The sequence below is a fragment of the Biomphalaria glabrata genome, chromosome 6, assembly GCF_947242115.1.
Source record: "Biomphalaria glabrata chromosome 6, xgBioGlab47.1, whole genome shotgun sequence".
Taxonomy (NCBI): domain Eukaryota; kingdom Metazoa; phylum Mollusca; class Gastropoda; family Planorbidae; genus Biomphalaria; species Biomphalaria glabrata.
This window is the reverse complement of record NC_074716.1, coordinates 10,073,463-10,092,426: the sequence shown is the minus strand read 5'-3', so window position 1 is coordinate 10,092,426 and position 18,964 is coordinate 10,073,463. Positions and strand designations below refer to the sequence as shown.

The 18,964-nt window shown below is 34.9% G+C and overlaps 1 protein-coding gene across 5 annotated transcripts in view; it reads right to left on the bottom strand.

Annotated features, from left to right (window-relative positions):
- LOC106068867 (uncharacterized) overlaps window positions 1-18,964 on the bottom strand; it is a 122,051-nt gene that overhangs the window by 87,172 nt on the left and 15,915 nt on the right. For all 5 annotated transcript variants that reach the window (XM_056031608.1, XM_056031609.1, XM_056031607.1 and 2 more), the window contains 6 exons: window positions 17,744-17,827; window positions 15,909-16,114; window positions 11,968-12,063; window positions 10,716-10,932; window positions 8,565-8,788; window positions 2,224-2,301 (listed from right to left, as the gene is read on the bottom strand). In XM_056031608.1, the coding sequence (XP_055887583.1) occupies window positions 2,224-2,301; window positions 8,565-8,788; window positions 10,716-10,932; window positions 11,968-12,063; window positions 15,909-16,114; window positions 17,744-17,801 (879 nt within the window). In that variant the 5' untranslated portion in view covers window positions 17,802-17,827. The remainder of the gene's footprint in view (window positions 1-2,223; window positions 2,302-8,564; window positions 8,789-10,715; window positions 10,933-11,967; window positions 12,064-15,908; window positions 16,115-17,743; window positions 17,828-18,964) is intronic.

Genomic DNA, 18,964 nt, shown 5'->3' with positions numbered 1-18,964 from the left:
TCTCGTTAGAGTGAAATGACTACAGGGGAGATAATTCAACACAATGGAGATAACTCATAGCTCCTTTCTAAGCGCAGTATTAGTGCGATAGTAAAATCATCAAGGCGATCAGCCGAGATAAAGGAGATAAAATAGATGAACAAATATATACTTGGTTGCATCAACGATCAATTGAGCAACGTAGCATTAATAGAGTAATGCAATAAACAAATAAATACATAGGACATGTTTATGTTTTCTACTTACGCCAGTGAGAAATACACAATACACTAATTAAATATAAATGAACTAAGCAAAATACACATGATAATATCCAATGGAAATATGCACAAAGTAACTAAGATTGAACTCGTGATTAAGTTCGGCTTACCACCAGGTATTCCTCTAGGAGAAAGAATAAATGAAGCAGTCCAGACTCGATAGCTCAGCTCGAATGAGAAAATGAGAGTCTGGCTTGATTTAAATTACTTTATATAAAGGCCTGGAAAATGTGGGCGGAAACAGGAAATGTCCTAGGCTAATAATTGTCTTACACGTGGGTGAAGTCCGACAAGAGTCGCACCTTGGAAAAGTCACGCGGCGTTTTGACCAGAGAAATCTCTTTGATCAAAGAGAGACGTGGGAGGGGGGGGGGGAAGAAAGATTGGTTTGCATTCCACCTTTAGAGGAAAAGATGGTGCGGGTGAAGAAATTGGGGATAGGAAGGGAAATAATTAAAATAAAATAAATAAATAATGATAAATAATAATTAATGTTGTGATAAATTTGAGTGACTCTGACAGCGAGCTTTTGACTTGTCACAGTTGTGCCTGACATAATGGGCAAATTACTATTTTGGAGTGAATGTAAAGACAATAGTGATTATATTTGGTAGGTTTATATAAGGGCTTGTAGACCGTTTTTAGTTGCCAATTCCTCCTGACAACTGGACCAGAGTTGCTAACTGTATATATTTTTTGTTAGTTATTGGTCGTGTGTCTTGGGGTACTCGGTAGAAGTGTGCCCTACTTTGGAAATCTTACATCAAGGTAGGTCCTTTATGTCGAAGGAGGTGCAATCTTTTATGCACGAGAGGGGAATAGCTACACTTAAGACAGCCCCTTACAATACCTCAGGCACAGGGCAAATTGAACGACTAAACAAAACTCTATAGAATGCTATTACTTTAGCACCGAAAGACGTCGACCTCCCGATCAGGATGGCTGCCTGGTCGTGCGGTTTGCTCACTGATCTGTCGTTCGGATTTATCGATGGTTGAGGGTTCAAATCCTGCCCGCTACCATCCCCCGTCGTCCTGCAGGAGGTTTGGACTAGGAAGTAAACTGTCTTCAACACTGAAGGAACATCCGAAACATGTAAAACATTTAACAAACAACATTTTTTCAAGTTGGGAGCTAGTCGTGAACTGTCATTACTGTCTACTGCAACAAACGAAACTCCACACGAGAGAGTTTTCCGGTTCAACCGGAAATCTTTCTTCTGGATATCCATCCCCACTTGGCTATCTAGCCCAGGTCGAGTGTTGCTGAGAAGAGAGAACCGATCTTCGAAGTATTATCCTCTCTCGGAAGAAGTTGAATTACTGATGTGTAACCCCCAATATGCCGTCGCACAGTTGCCCATTGGTAAAGAGGAGACGGTCTCTCTAGAACACTTGGCTCCCTCCCTCTCCCCAATCCACAAAAACAAGTTAACCTTCGTTCTTCGCTCAGAGTGAGGATAATGAATGTATTACAGAATTAAATGGGCTATACATCTATAAAATATTGTATGTTAAGAACTGCATCTGAAAAGGTTTAGCTCCTATATTATCAATACTATCATCATAAGATGCGCTGTGGTTGAGTGGTAAAACGCTTGGCTTTAGAGCAGGTGTTCCCGGGTTTGAATCACGGTGGAGACTTTGATTTTTATTTCGGAATCATTGGACGCCTTTGATTCCACCCAGCTATAATGGGTACCTGGCATTAGTTGGGGAAAAGTAAAGACAGTTGTTTGATGTGCTGCCCACATTATACTCTTGTCAATCTTTGGCTACAGAAACTAGTGACCTTTACATCATCTGCCCTATAAACCACTAGGTCTGAAAGGGGAACACTTTTTATTACCATAACAACTCAGCGATAAATACTATTATTGCAGAGATATATTTAACCCCAACCAATATGAGTAGATCTAATTACATTAAGCGATTTTATCTAGTATTTATTGTAGATTAAATACCTCGAGGACGAATATTTTACACAGACGAATATGAATCGTGTAGTTTGGATGGTTGATGCCTTTATAAAGCATGTCAATCTAAAAGAAAAAAAAAAGAATGAGGCCATAATATTATGCGTTTCCTTTAACTAGAGACGTAAAGCTTATTAAGTACAAAACATCAATAAAATTAAGGCTTATCACAATTTAGAAAATATATTTATAAAATTCAATATAGTTTGACTAGACTTTGGGCAAGGTATATTACTGTAAAAAAAGTTTCATTTTTGATTGTTCTTGTGCTAGTTTGCGTTTTTCGACAGTAAACTGCAAGTCATCGTGGAACCCAATAGCCGTTTTAATTTTGTTTCTAATCTTCTCTTTTCAGATGGGCTCTTGTTGTGGTCTTTCCTGGGATGATTGGGAGGAAAGTATATGGCACAGTTTTCAGTGCTGCATGTATCTGCTCATCAAATACATTTCAGCTCGAGTATGATATACTGATAGTGTATAAGGGGATTCGAACGCCAATCTTATGGAGCTAAATGGGTTAATGCTTTCTAGTCATGCTTAACAATGATATAAGTGGGTTAATGATTTCTAGCCATGCTCAGCGGTGATATAAGTAACAAGTTCTTAATTCGCACTCGGAGAAAACTTAGCATTCTAGTAGTCTTCTCACAGAACAAAAAATGCATAAAGGATTTAATGACATTATAAATTTTAGAATTTAAAGCAATTCTAAAAGGTTGAATCTAAACTCAAACTCTAAACATATCTAATTATTTCCCATTAAGTGCACTCATAGAGAAGTATATTTGTTTGCTTCTTTTGTATTGGAAATATTGTTTCGTTACTGATACACACTTGTTACAACTTTTCAAATCTTTTCTACTTTCTCTTGGTTCATTAGCGGGCCCTGCTGGCTATAAAATATCTTTATACGTAGTGAGAGATTTAATATATTTTTTCTTTCTCATTCTGCACTTGCCTATAAATATCCAAATATTTACAAACATTAACAAATTTTATATTAAGTTACACTGTGAGATAAAAATAGTTTACATGTTATTTCTCCCACGCCCAATTTGGAGTCAAGTTAAAAGTATTCACTGGCATAGACAAGACATAAATCAATAAAAAAAAAAACAAGGTTACAAAGACAGTTTGTGTGGAAACACAAACTTAAAATCGGCCCCCGAAGTGGTCCACCCTGGCAGGCTTCAACATTTTCCGAAATAACATCCGAATGAAATAATATTAAAAACAAATGACAGATAAGAATGGAGAAAGAAGGTTGACAGAAATTAGGTTGTGCTACAGCGGTCCAGCAGATCAAAGAATAGGTAAAATTGAATGTAAAATTAGATGTCAACCTGGCCCAACTGATGTCTTATAATTGAATCTAATTGTTTAGTAGAGGCTCAATTTCTTATTAGAATCATAAATAAAAAAAAAAAAAAAAACACAATTCCATGTCACGCCAAAAGGGAAAAAAAAAAGAAAAAAAAAGCAGTTTGTGAAATTAATAGTTGTAATATATAATGTATGCTGAAAATATTTTTTCTCTTTAAAAAATAGAAAACATTTGTTTGTGTGTAAATATAGTACTTAGTATAACATAACTTACATAACTTAACAATCGCTCATAACTAATAGCGTTTTTTTCCCAATTCGGGGGTCGCAAAAAAGTAACCAATTAGACAATTAATTACTGGTTATATATTATTTCCTTTGATAGCAACAATACTGCTGTATTCTTAGATATAGCAAAATTTGTTGGGTTTAGTCCCCTTAAATAATTGTTAACGCCATTTCTACCTCAACCATTCTCCGATCAATTTGATACTTTAAACAGTTATTTATTGTACCTACCAAAACATGAATCAATAAAGGAAAATACTCATTTTGTCAATTATTTACAGGTAATTAATTATTCTGATTGATATTGAATAAGGTAAATAACTTGTACATTCTTGATATATATAGTTTTAAGGGCAGAGTTCTTCCTTTTTTAAACAAACTTGTATATCTATATATATTGTTGATGGTCTGTTTTGTTAATGATTATAGATGTTGATGTTGTATGAATATACTTGATAGCGCTGACTTATAACTTCAACAATTTAATGAGTAATAAAAAGGGCACAGTCCTCTGTCGTCGCTAGTGATGTACAATACACCAAGGCGTCTTCTCCGTTTCCCCTCTTGTTCGTAATCCTACTCTTTAATTACTCGTCACGTCACTAAGGAAAAACCCGATTTAACTCAACTTGTACACATCTTGTATCATTACAATATATATATATATATTCTTATCTTATCTTATATAATACTGACGTTACTTCAAAAAGAAGATGATTACGTCCTACGCGTCATGCAATTAGTCATCCATATCAACCAATGACTTAAATTTCTTTTAATAAACGCTAATGCTTTAATTTTTTTTTAGTTTCATCAATATGTGGATTCCATGACAGTTTTTCATTTATTATAACACCTAGGTATTTTGCGTTTTTAGTCTGTGTTACTGGTCTGCCATGAATAAGATAAGTGGAATTAATTTGTTTTAGTTTTTTTGTTACTTTTAACAACTGACATTTTTCTGGGTGGAAAGACATGCTCCAATTTGATTCCCACTTCTGTAATTCATCTAATTCTCTTTGTAAAATATCTGTGTCTTGTGTTGTTTTTATTGTTCTATATATTATACAATCGTCTGCGAATAATCTGACTTTTGTTCCTGAAGTAATGCAATTCGGTAAATCATTTATGTAAATTAAAAATAGTAGTGGATCTAAGACAGTTCCTTGAGGTACACCGGATATTTCTGTTATCGGTGTTGATTTAGAGCCATTTATTATTACAGTTTGTTCTCTCCCTATCAGAAAATCTATAATTCACTGATGCAATGGACCACTAATACCGAAATATTTTAATTTTTTAAGCAAGCTTTGGTGGTGACCTTTGTCAAAAGCCTTGGAAAAATCAAGTAAGATAGCATCTTTTTGTTCACTATTATCTAAACCTTTTGAAAAATCATCAATTAGTCCTATTAGTTGTGTTTCAAATGATCTTTATTTCCTAAAGCCATGATGGTATGGGGTATGGTATATAATCATATATACATAATTCTCTTCGTCTCCCCAGCATGCGAGACACAACGCACGCACACCGTATTCCAACCCTCGATGAAAAAGTAATGGAAAGATTACTCTTTTATTTCTGCTAGTCGGAGTAGAGTTACCTCACTTTGCTTTCACTTAGCTTTCTTTGCGACATAGATAACGGCTTAGAAAAAAAGGGGGATTAGGACAAGTAATTTTTCTCTACATTCTATATTTGCGGTGGCGACATTAGGGTGGGTGTCACCAGGTGCGGTCAGCTCAGGTTGTCACCCCCGCCTTTTAAATATTTTTTTTTTCCTTTGTTTGTTGAGCCGTAAAACATATAGTTTAAAATTATCTACGTTGTTTTATTGTTGAACAGCTTTAAAATGAGTTTCTATTAAATTTTTAAATTGTTTAATAGAATTTATCTATAGTTCACTCTGCGTAGTCAAGTGAAACTCTGCACTTATCGTAAATCTTTGAAATCAAAGACATTGCCAATAATCTATAGTTCAATTTTACAACATTGCATCTATAAGTAAAAACACTGTTTTTTTTTCTTGATTTCAAACTTGAAAACTTATCAACCGATCCAAGTTAATGTCTCTAACAATCTCATATTTAATCAAACTGCCCGTTGCGAAAGTGTCGTCTTTACTTCGTTTTTAAGATCACTCTTAATTTTAATTTAAAAAATATATTTAGTTGATAAGTAACGGATGAAGGCTTTGTTAAATGATTCAAATATATTCTTCAAGGCGTTAGAGGCATATAAATCATGCACTGACAATTTTTAGTTATTTAAAGAATGAGTTTTGCTGCTTTTAGATCTCTTCTCAATCATGGTATTTCTTTTAGAATGGCTGCCTGGTCGTGCGGTTTGCACGCTGGACTGTCGTTCAGATTTATCGATGGTCCCGGGTTCAAACCCTGCCCGCTCCCATCCCACGTCGTCCTGCGGGAGGTTTGGACTAGGAAGTAATTATCTTCAACTCTGAAGGAACATCCGAAACATGTAAAACAAACATTTTGTAAATTCATCATGTATTCCAATATTTTGAAACTGACATCTACCATACTTCGTCTGTTGTTGGACTGAAGAATTTCTAGTTGGATAGCTACAATTGTATCTGCTACATCAATAATTGCTTCAAGTTGGAGTTAAAGCTCAACGTTGATAAACGATCATTGCACACACACACACACACAAATAAAGTAAAGATAGTTAAAGTAAATGATCTTTGGTTGCGCTTCTAGTGGCTATAATTTCAGAACGAAAAAGAATTTAAATAGTTCCAAAAAATACTAGGCAAAAAGTATTTTCTAGAAAGAATGTTGAAACATTAAGTGAATGTTATACACAATTATTAAATAGATTTCCTGTTGGTTCTTAATAGTTTCTCCTGTACTCCTCCGTTGTTCTGACTAATGTATTTAAAGTCGTTGGCTAAAACATTTATAAACTTTTTTAACATTACACATACCCTTTACAAGTCTTATCCACATTACATTTCCATGATCTCATGGAAGTTCTTTACTCAATAAAGTCACAAAATGTCAAATATTCTGCTTTTATAGAAACTGTCCGTGCAATATATCCTTCCAATGTTTTTCTTCTTTACATCAATCATAGCAACGGCTTGTAGCCGAATTCTCTTGTTTTCCAATCGAGAATGAATTATCCATACGTGTTTTAAAATTCCGATTTCGGACTTTATTTCAACCACACAGGAAATTAAGTTACAAATTATTATTTTATTTCTATACAATTAGTTAAAAATAGTCGACAACAAAAGAATAGTTTTTATCTATTAAGTGACTCAATCATCACCAATACGAAACATAAGAAACATTTTTTTTTACAAGTAGCGTACTTTTCCTTTTGCCCTGCTTAAATTCCTTTGTAAAAAATCTAAAATTACATCAAAATCTTCAGAAATCTCAATGTCCACTTATTTAATTTACAATTTTACAAAATTGACATTAATTACATGTGAGATTTCAATAATATGTTAGGCCTGAAAAATGTCGTCATTTGTTTAACAGTAACTATTGGTTGACATTCTGATATTACGGTGCTAGCTACAAATTCAATATATTCGATAAAACATTTTTTAATCAAAGCAGTTTTCATATACATACATGCAGCTGGTATATAGCTGAAAGTAAGATTTCACGTTTTGCTTGTGATAATATTCATGATAGATATAATATTTTTAACATTTTGATAGACTTTCGTTAAAAACATTTTAATGTGTTTAGTCAAATGGAAAAATAAAGTATCTAAATCTATGTATTAATTGTGAATTACATGTTCCAATATTTAGCCACTGTCGTTTTAGTTAATTGTCATTTATTCCCAAAGTGCATTTTTTTTAATTGGGTGTCACCACACTCTAACGGGTGTCACTCTGTGCGGACCGCATCTCCACCCCCCCCCTAGTGACGCCACTGTATATTTGACTACATTTTTAGTACATTTTTTTACACACGTCAATATATGGTGTCATTAAAATAGTTGCTTATTTTTTTCTGTAGAAGTGGTTTGATTTAATAATATAAAATATTATTAATAATAATAATCATTAATGTTTATATAGAAAATTCGTTTTACAATTTGTAAATTACAAAAACAAACAAATAAAGACAAAAACAAAAAAAAACAACATTGTAACTATAAAAATACGAAATAATCATTCACACCAGACTTACTCATAATTTGCATGTAAAATGGCTATTTAAGATAGTTTCTTTTTAATGATTGTATTGCCAAGGAAACAAAAGAGTTTTTGTGTCTGTTTGACTTTGCTATCGGTGTCTTCTATCTCTATTGTGATTGTTAAATCACAAAATCATGACCCAAAGGGCGATTTTTTATTCCTAGAAACTTTTTAGCTTTTCTATGGATGTTTGTCTCAACCAGCTGCCCAATTGAGTTTTTTTTTTTCAATGATTTTACAAGCAGAATTTAGGATTCTATAAAGTTTGTTTTTTTTATGCTTACATACCAGGCAGTGATATTAAAACTTAAAATAACGCAGATATGAGCGTGATAAAGTTTAACCAAGGCCTTTACGCTAACATTAAACGAGGACGCATTTCTGAGTAACTATAATCATTACTGCCCTCCTTTTCTTTTGATGATATAATTCGTTTTTGCATAAAAATTTAGTTTATTGTCTAGCATAGAACCAAGACATTATAATTTGCATGTTCTAATTACTCTTGAGTTTCGGTATTGTGAGAACTCACCCCGCTAAACACCATAGCATAGTGCTCTCGAATATTCCGCCTCGCAGTGTTGTAGTCATTTCTAGCTTGTTCTAGAAACCATTCAAAACGTAATCTGTCAATCAACGCCACTACATCTACGTAGTAGTCACGTACTGCGTTTCGGCGGCGTCTGCTTGGTGGGTCTGACCATGATGTTGACTGATTGATGACATTCCATCGAACAGTCATTTCTACTTCTGGCGCTGTGACAGACATTACATCTATTACATTTTAGACATTACATCTATTACATTTTAGACATTACATCTATTACATATATTTGTACACCAAAGTGCGTGTGTTGCTACTTCTTATACATTGAAAGTAATCCACATTTACCAAACTGTCAATGTGTCCGGATTACGGTGTATGGAAGTATCCATAAGCAAAGATTTTGAATAAACCATATCTTATATTGCGTGCAATGTTTAGGAAAATCTTAAATCTTGTCATTTGTACTAATATTTACTTGGCAAAATTTGTGTCTATCCATGTCTCCATATATTCCTTCAATTCCTTTGTTTTTCTTTAGGTTCAAATTTTACAGTCATCACATTTTTTCATTTCTTTTTCTCTTATTTGTCTCCCTTTCTGAAATACGTAGCGTCAAAATTCTAAATGAAATTTACGTATATAAGAAAAGTAAAACACTGGAGCGCGTTGGCTGACTGGCAAAGCTCTTGGCTTCTGAACCAGAGAACCCGGGTTCGAAACGTTGTGAAGACAGATATTTTTAATTTTGGGAGTTTCAGGTGTCACTAAGTCCTCCCAGCTCAAATGCGTGCATTAGATTTGTTGGGGAAAAGTACAGGTGGTTGGTCATTGTGCTGGCCGCAATGGCACCCTCGTGGGGCACAGAAACACGACCTTTGCGTCATCTGCCTTATAGATCACAAGGTCTGAAAGGGAAAGTTTAGTCCTTTAAAAACTAATACCATGGAGATTACCTTATCTTGTGCAAATCACCAATTTATCTGATTTATAATTTATATCTAAATCCTCAATTGTGATGAAAGAATATAGTTTGTTCTTCGTTGAGTATCTTTTCCCAAATATATCACAAACGATCAAGCAATCTCTCTCTCTCTTTCTCTATCTCTCTCTCTCTCTCTCTCTCTCTCTATATATATATATATATATATATATATATATATATATATATATATATATATATATATATATATATAAATGTCTCCTTTTGTCTTGGAAGACAATGGATGTGCCCGTCTTGAGACGAGGAAGAATCTGGTGTTACTGATCAAGCCGATTCTGGAGCGGCAGATTTTGCCACTGTTCATGCATGTTTGTGCATTTGTCTTAGGGCTAGTTGACAGGGCATTTCTCTTGACTCGTGCAGCTTCGTTTCTTTTGCACTCAGCGAAGTTTCTACCATAACGTTCAGTCTGTCTACATGCTGCTAGATCTTCTGTTGTCTCCTCCAACATACTTTGTTGGATGTCCGTGGTTCTCATGTCTCGCTTATATACATCTTTGTGGGTTGGTCTTTGGCGGTCCTTGGGTCTGACTCCCTATGCAAGCTCAGCGTATAGTATGTCTTTTGAGATTCTTCCATCTGGCATGCGAGTGACATGACCAAGCCACTGGTGTGACTGATTCATGTTGAACCTATAAATCTATGTCAAGAAATTCAATAACTTTGTACCCAAAGAGTTAAGGATGAGTACAAACATTTTCGCTGACTAAGTTAAAGGCTGCATTTATTTGTCATAATGACGCCTTTGTCAGACGGGAATCTTTAATTTTTTGTCGTCTTCTGCGCCTGACTTTGGGCTTTTCTTGGGGCATCAATTGTGTTTGTCCCTTCACCTTCGTCAGAGCTGCCAGCTGCTAGTCTGTATGCCAGTTTTTCCCAAACATTCTCCGTAACATTGCGCACATTTTAAGTATTTAAAGGAACACTTTTTTTTTAGAGAGATTATTTCACGTGATGGCCTAGTAGTTAATTAGTCCAGTAGTTCATGAAATACCTATCCAGGACTCGCGGGACACTAGGGTTACAGTTTGGGAAACACTGCTGTATGCCATTGCACTTGAGATGATTTTGTTTAAATAAATAGCGATTGTTTAACTCCAACAAAACATCAAAACATGTGAAATCACGTGACGTACGTGGTATTCGTGTATCAAACAGATCAAATGTTGTCCTTTTAAGCAACTCTAACTTATAAACATGTCGGTCAAATGTTGTCCTAGAGCGTGGTGAAGTAGATTCAGTCCTTATAGAACTAGAAAACATTTCGAGGGACATATTTCTCCAAGACTTTTTAGGCGTCTTGTTATCAGAGTCAAACAGGTATTCGGAGTTATCCATTTGGAATAGAGATTTCTGAAACAATCATATTTTAAACCTTTGTAATGCAACTAATCAATATAAATTATAATTGTTACTTTTTTTCAATTTAGTATACTGACTCATTCATGTTTAGTGCTTTTCTGGTTTATTTATATTGTGAACTCTTTGGGAGGGGTAGGGTCAGAGTCAAACAGGTATTCGGAGTTGTCCATTTGGAATAGAGATTTCTGAAACAATCATATTTTAAACCTTTGTAATGCAACTAATCAATATAAATTATAATTGTTACTTTTTTTCAATTTAGTATACTGACTCATTCATGTTTAGTGCTTTTCTGGTTTATTTATATTGTGAACTCTTTGGGAGGGGTAGGGTCAGAGTCAAACAGGTATTCGGAGTTGTCCATTTGGAATAGAGATTTCTGAAACAATCATATTTTAAACCTTTGTAATGCAACTAATCAATATAAATTATAATTGTTACTTTTTTTCAATTTCGTATACTGACTCATTCATGTTTAGTGCTTTTCTGGTTTATTTATATTGTGAACTCTTTGGGAAGGGGTAGGGTTATCTGGTAGAAAGTTTCATGTCGTCTTTTGGCGTTTAGCAGATCAGCTTATGGTACTAAACTCTGCGTACCTGTCAATGTAGCCAGGTGGAGTATAACAAAAGGTAGATAGAAAAAACAAATTGTTTCAATTTCAAGAAATGGACAGTTAGACTACTAGTCTTCAGCCCTGTCTCTAAGATTATTAATGTCAATAATGGTGTCACCATATCAAGTGCATCTCGAGGTCTTTATTAACCTCTGTTTGGCATTAGGAAGAAAAGAATAAAATAATTCGTTTTTAAATGGCACCAAATACGTTATTAAAAATGGATCTAATCAATTTATTCAAAAAAAAACCTGTAAATAATAATAATAATAATAATTAAAATAAAAAGGACTACAATGAATTTTGTTTCTCTGTAACGAAACTTGACGCTTGCAGCGCCAGAGAATGAATACTCTTTTGTTTCAAAGATAATAAGAATGATAGTAACTGTAATAATTGGGACAACTTACCAAGTGAAATTGAAAGTTATTGTTGGACAATGTCTCGGGTGACCTTTTAATACAAAACACGGCCTTGTGGTTAGTATCATGGTAGTAGCCTATATCCTTGTAATGACAAGAGAATTAATTGAATAGTAATAAATAAGTTGAGCTTATCTAAAGATAGGACGCACAAATTACTTACCATACATAGAATGGTTTTCTTTAATAGTAAAATAAATAGAAATGTATATCACTTTCCGCCGTTTAACGCATAGAGTTTAAGTTTTTCCTAGAGATAGATCAGATTTTTCATACACAACTTTCAGTCATTTCCCAGCTGGTGCCCTCCAGTTGTAGATCTCATAAGTTTTGACGCCTCGTTTGTTGGACGGCCTTGTATTTGTTTTCCATTTTTCGACCTTTGTGCTACGGCTGACTTTGTTAAACATTTTTCTTCTTGGATAAGGATATAATAAACAAATCTCATTCGTCTTTCCTTAACCAATTTACTTATAGGGCAGTCGCCCGTGTGTGAAAGGATTTCTCTATTTGTGACACGAAATCCGCAAGTTATTCCTAGGATCCTTCGCTGCAGAGCGACTTTAGCCACGCAAGTGTACTGTTATAAACCTGGTGGTGGCACAGATGGGGGTAGTGGTGTGTGTGTAGTCAGCCGACGCAAATCGCCCCAGGGCAGGGCTAGACGAGCGGTCAACCGTGACGAGTTACGACGGTCAGCCGAGACGAGTATCAACATGAAGGTTCGAGTAGGATCGTCGTCGTGAACAGAGCTCAGGAGCGTCACGAGGGATGTAGTCATATGACCACCCAGAATGGTCGAGCGACGTTCTGCCCGGTTCTAGAAGGCCAGCAGGGACCCTATATAAAGAGCGAAGGTATCAAAGACGGGAGAGTCACAACTTCTCGAGCTATGGTTCGTTACGACGGCTCAGTACAAGTCCGAAAAGAGACAGAGAGACCAGTGCAAGAGTTGAACGGTGTTATCGGAGAAATATTTGTACAGTCTTGTGTTACGTGCTGCCAATTGTACAGTATTGGCTGTTATTTTTTGACATTAAACTATTACGTTATTTTGAGCCCTGAGTTGTCAAGTTCTTTCAGTTGGTGGTGTCGTGTGGTGCAGTTTGCAGAGAGCCTGGATAGCGAGATTCGTAACAGTACGTTGCTGTTGTAAATATAATTGAGCTTAGGAGGTGGATATAGGTCTTCTATCTGAATTTGTAAAGACGGCACCTGCTTTCCTCATCTGACATGCTACATCTTGATAAGGATTCTAAAAAAGAAGTAAATTTTGAAACTTATTTTAGCTCTGTAAATGTAGCGAATACGCATAAATTGGATTTTATAGAGCGTTATCTAAAGGTCAATTCTGGGCGCATCTCTGTCGAGGTACTCCGTTATCCCTTGTATATATTTACAATCAATCTCGTGTGTTGCTATATTGTTTTCATGTCCAGGTACAATAGTCCGTTTAATTCGCACCACAAAAATACCGAAGACAAAATAATGGGAATGTTTTTTAATGATGCAGTTTAGAGGATTGCACTGTCGAGAGGCTAAGAACGCTTGAACTTCGCTACCTATAAATGAAGCTCGAGGTTCAACACCCGACTCGAGCAGAGTTGTATTTTGTGAGGGCCTAAATGCAGCACACACAAAAAAAACAACTTCTCCCAGATACCACCTTCCATTACTGGTCCATAAATATGATTGGACCACAGCGCTCTGAGTATGCTATAAGCATGAAACTATATAAAAGCTATACATTTAATGTAATTATTGGCTGACAGAATAAGGAAAGATGATGTTATAAACTCTCTTATCACGCAATAGCTCGTTGTTGAAGAACTCTGTTGTTCCATCGTCTGTTTTGACATAGCAGCTGTATTCGCTGTATAGATATCGCAGACTTTGAAAAGAAAATACATTAAGTTATGTAATTATCATACGCAATTTTTTCAAAGTGATTCCTAAAGACGATGGAGAATGTTTATGTCTTCCCTTGTAAGCAACTGCATGTTGTTTCTGGGCCCTTGTGTTCAAGTCTTGTCCATTTCGCCGGGAACTTTTCTTTCAGACCTTTTTGCGTGTTGGTCTCGTGTGTCTCTTGTGTTCTGAAAATTCCTCTCTTCTAAATTTAGCATGTTTTATTGATCAGTTTGTGTGTTCTTTCTGGTATCCATCGCCTCTTGTATTCTGTCTGGTATCCATCGCCACTTGTGTTCTGTCTGGTATCCAGGGCCGGTCCTACAGGTTGCGGGGCCCTATGCGAAACGGATAGCGCGGGGCCTACTTTGGGTTGTAATAATAAGTGAAAATTAAGATTTTGTATTAGAAAATAAATTCGTCTTTGCATTTTATTCCTACTTTACTAAGTAAAAAATCACTCAAATTAACTTAACGAGCCATCTACAGTAGATAGTAGTTTTCCAACAAAAAGCCGATAAACATTCAGATCTGCCTTTTAGATTTACTATCGACTCGCAAAATATCGCTTTTTTTTCCTTTTTTTATATAAGAGGTCGAGATAGATTTAGATCTAAATTTGTATGCTAATGACTATTGAAGTAAATTAAGTATTTGAAGTACTTGTTTGTTTAAAATTCAGCTTATTTTTATAATTTTATTGAACGAAAGCTGACGATGCCTTTTTTTTTTAATCGCGAGTAGGATTGGCGTTTTCCATATTGAATGACAAATCAAAATGACAAATTTGTCTGTTTTAAGATTTGCATCAGTTTTCAGAAGATTTTAATTATCTCAGGACATTTTCATGACTTTTTCTTATATTTTATACTGTCAGGAGAATTCCAGGAACCCTTTAATAATAAGTTAAAATGGTTTAATTTAATAATTCACACCTAGAATTCGCATCGCGCGGGGCCTATGTAAATGCGGGGCCCATTGCAGCATCATAGGTTGCAGTGGCCTAAGACCGGCCCTGCTAGTATCCATCGCCTCTTGTGTTCTGCCTGGTATCCATCACCTCTTGTATAAATCTTATCTCCTTTCAAAGTCTCCCTCTGCTTGTTTCATTATTACGTTTCTGTTCCTCTTCTTCAAGCACAAGCAGAACAAGTTAAACGAAAATTAAAAACAAAATTCTATAAAGCTAGATGTGAACCTGGCCTAAATGATGTCTTATATTGAAATCTAATTGAGCTAATTGTTTTGTAAAGGGTCAATCTCTTATTCAAATCCTCAAGAAAAAAACCATTTCTGTAAAAAAAAATAATAGTAAAGTGTAGTATATTTACGTATGTACGCCGCAGTTCACGCGATAATATGAAAAACTACTTATTAATTGTTGTTTTAAATTATGTCCAACTTATATGCATACAAAATAGATAAAAAAAAAAGAACACTTTTTGTGTTTGCAAAATGTAGTAGTAAGTTTGACAGAACATACTTAACTTGGCAATACACATGTAATTAAAAAAGTTTGACAAAAAATCTAAAACCTTTTGCATAAATATGTTACAATATGGTGAATGTCCATCTGCCCTTCCAAAGAGCCTCCCGTGTTTGTTACTATTAATAGTGAATAGTTGTAAAAGTGGTGTATTTTTATGAAAAAAATGCCTGCATAAGTGATTTAAAAATTAAATTGTTCGCTTTCGGAAAAAAATAAAAAATAAGCCGTTGCATCAGAACTTTGAATGGTCAAAAATAGTATACGAGATCTAAACGGGACGGACGGACGGCCAGAAATTCCACACAAAACTAATAGCGTCTTACCCACGCTAAAAATGATTACATGCTTTCAAAATGGCTAATCATTATTTCCGTATTCTGTTTATAGTACGGAACTTTTTTTTATAAATTTACTACATTGAGAAATCAGAATGTCTACGTAAGATTTCTATAATCGGTTATTTGTTGTTGTTTTTTTAAACAATGTGCCCAAACTTTTAAACACACTAAATAACAATTAGTTCCGTTGTTACCTTTCTGGGTCTGAGTTTCACTTTTTGTTTTTGAAAAAATCCTTCCCTGTCGATGTCGAGAGTATAGAGAGGAATGTCAAGGTCAAAACTCTGCGAACGCCTGAGAATAAATCTGGTTAGAAATTTCGTTTCTGTGCTAAAAGTCACATTGAACTGGTCAGGCATTTGATCACCAGTGTCCTCACTCGCCTCATATTGGAACATAACTGTAGAAAAAAAAACAGATTACAAAGTCAGTTTGGCCGGAAACACAAATTCAACATCGCCTAGAAGTGGTTCAATAAGGGAGGTAAATAGTCAGGTTTCTCTATTTTCAGAAAGACTATCAGAATGAAATTCATTGAAAGCCAAATTACGGAGAAGAATAGAGGAAGAAGTTTAACAGATCTTATGTGGTGCCCCAACTGTCCAGTAGACCAAGTGGATAGTAGAAAGTGAAGGTGAAGTTAGAAGTGAAGCTGGCCTACATGATGTCATATAATATAATGAGTATCTAATTGATGTAATTATTTTAAAATATATTAAAGCCTCAATAAAAAAAAAAACAGTAAAAAAAATTCCTTCAGATGGTATTTTCTATTTCTATTCTATACTGATATTCACTACACTTTATTAACAGAGCCCAGTGATTGGTAAAAATATGGGACCCCCTCATATCTATGCTCATGGAATTTGGTGATTGTAGTTTACTTTAGACTTTATATATAAAATGCAAGTTATATACTCAAACCATTTGTTTGGGGGGCGGGGGTAAACTGAAACAAATCTCTGGAGTATTTTTTTTTAACAATCTTAAAACCCCTTACCTACGCTCATAAAATTTTGTGACTGTAGTGTGCTTTAGAATAATATTGAAGAGGGTGGGTTTAACCTCAAAACTCTCTGTAGGTTACTTTCAAATTCAAAACCATCTACAGGATGTTTTAATTTTTGTAAGGCCCTCTGGAAGCGTGGGATTAAACTCAGAATACTAGGCTATGTTTATAGAATTTTGTGACTGTATTTTGCTTAAATTTTATATTGAAGAAATGGTTTTATATTCAAAACCCTCTGGAAGGGAGTTATAAACTCAAGCCCCACAGTAGGGGGCCTAACCTAAAGCCCTCTGAGGCCTGAGGGGTTTTTAAAACTCAAAATTCCTCTAAGCTTAAAACTGGTGACTGTTGTATGCTTTTGTCTTGTATCGAAGAGTGGTTTTATTGTAAAAACAACATTTCGAAGGGGTTTTAAACTCAAAATCCCCTTGGCTACGCTAATGGAACTTAGTGACTGAGGTTTGCATTATTCTTTTTTTTTGTTTTATAGAAGAGGGAATATTATTAATGAAACCCCCTGGGGGGGATTTTAAACTCACCCCCCACACCCACCCCAGCTGCGCTGGGGCAAGTGATGCTTTAACATTAAGATCTCACTTAAAGTAAACAAAATTAATAAATTAAAGCAAAAGATTAGCTACGCCCATATATATATATATGTACTTAATTTATAAGTTATTAATTTGTGAATCGGCTTCCCATATCTATTTAAAAACCTTTTTTAAACTCTAGGTAGAATTTTTGTTTTGAATTTTAATGTCAATTTTTAAAAAAGCAAACTGAGACAAAATTTCTAAAAAAATAATCGTTTGGGAAAATGAACTTCTGCCATGGAAATTGATTCGTTGTTCTAGAAACAAGGTACGTAATAACGTGACATTTTCATATCTGTTCATCCATCCCAATTTAAAGGAAAGGTCATGAATGTGTATACATGGGTTTATTTTTGAATATAACAGGCAACATACTAGATTCTAATAGGTTATTAGACAAATGTTTATACTAATACATCACACTGACCTTCAATACATGTGATACCACTAATGAAGACAGAGAAAATTAGAACAAAATTAGACATGCTCAAGAAGTTCTCTTCATTCTAATCTGTAAATATAGAAATTAACATACAAATAGTTGGATAATTCAATTACTCCTACTTTATAAAAAGAAAATTGTAAAAAAATTATCTTATACCAGAAATATATATATATATATAGATAATTTTCAAGTTTTCTATATAGGCAGTGACAGGTGGTCACTAAAACCGTGTCCAGAACACACACGGGAAACCTCAGAGTTAACGCTTTCTCTCCGTAATTATTTACCACATTCTGGTGGAATCAACGTAGGTATCGTCTGTTAGGAGAGAAAGAGTTAAGAGAGAGGCAATGAAAGATGATAATGATCCAATTAACAAAAAAAAAAGGACTACACATTAATTGTACCTGCGTTCTTGCTTGCAAAGCAATCAATAGTATCATTTAAATCTATTTTTTTCATTCATCAATTTCCGAACTAGTAAATTCCAAATGTTTCATCGTTGATCGTATATAATTCTTGATAAGATGAAGTATAAAACTTCACTCGCTTACATTCCCACATACCGGGTGAAATACCATAATGGTCAAATATGCAAATAAGGATAACCTCTAGAACAGAATCATGTAGCCGATTGAGTTTTATTTTTTTTATAAAACTCGTCATCTTAAGCAGGTTCCTGTTTCAGAAATTTAAAGACTGCGACAAAATCATTAAAGCCTCATTCTCTTCAGAGGAAATTTGATTTTGTTCAAGTCGCCATGAGCACTATCGAAATTGATTTTGATTGCTTATTCGTTCTGGAGCTAGCTCGGTTCGGAGCAAAATGTTCTTCTAGGAACTGCCTGTTTACATATTCTTTTAAAGCATGGAAGATTTTCTTAATTATTCAATATTATGCAATGCACTTCTGTTCCAGAAGTCACCCAATAAAACCTACTCAGCCCCATGGATCACCATTAATGGACAGCCCATTAACGTGGTAGACCACTTCACTAATCTGGATAGTATAGTGTCAAATGACGCCTCACTTTCAAGGGTAGTTGATAACCGTCTGGCCAGGGCCAGTAGTGCCTTTGGACGCCTTCAGGCGAGAGTTTGGCGAAAAAATCGCTCCGCCTGACTACAAAAATCAATGTCTACCAAGTGGTGGTTCTCTCAACCCTTCTATATGGCTCTGAGACATGGGCACTATAGAGAAAG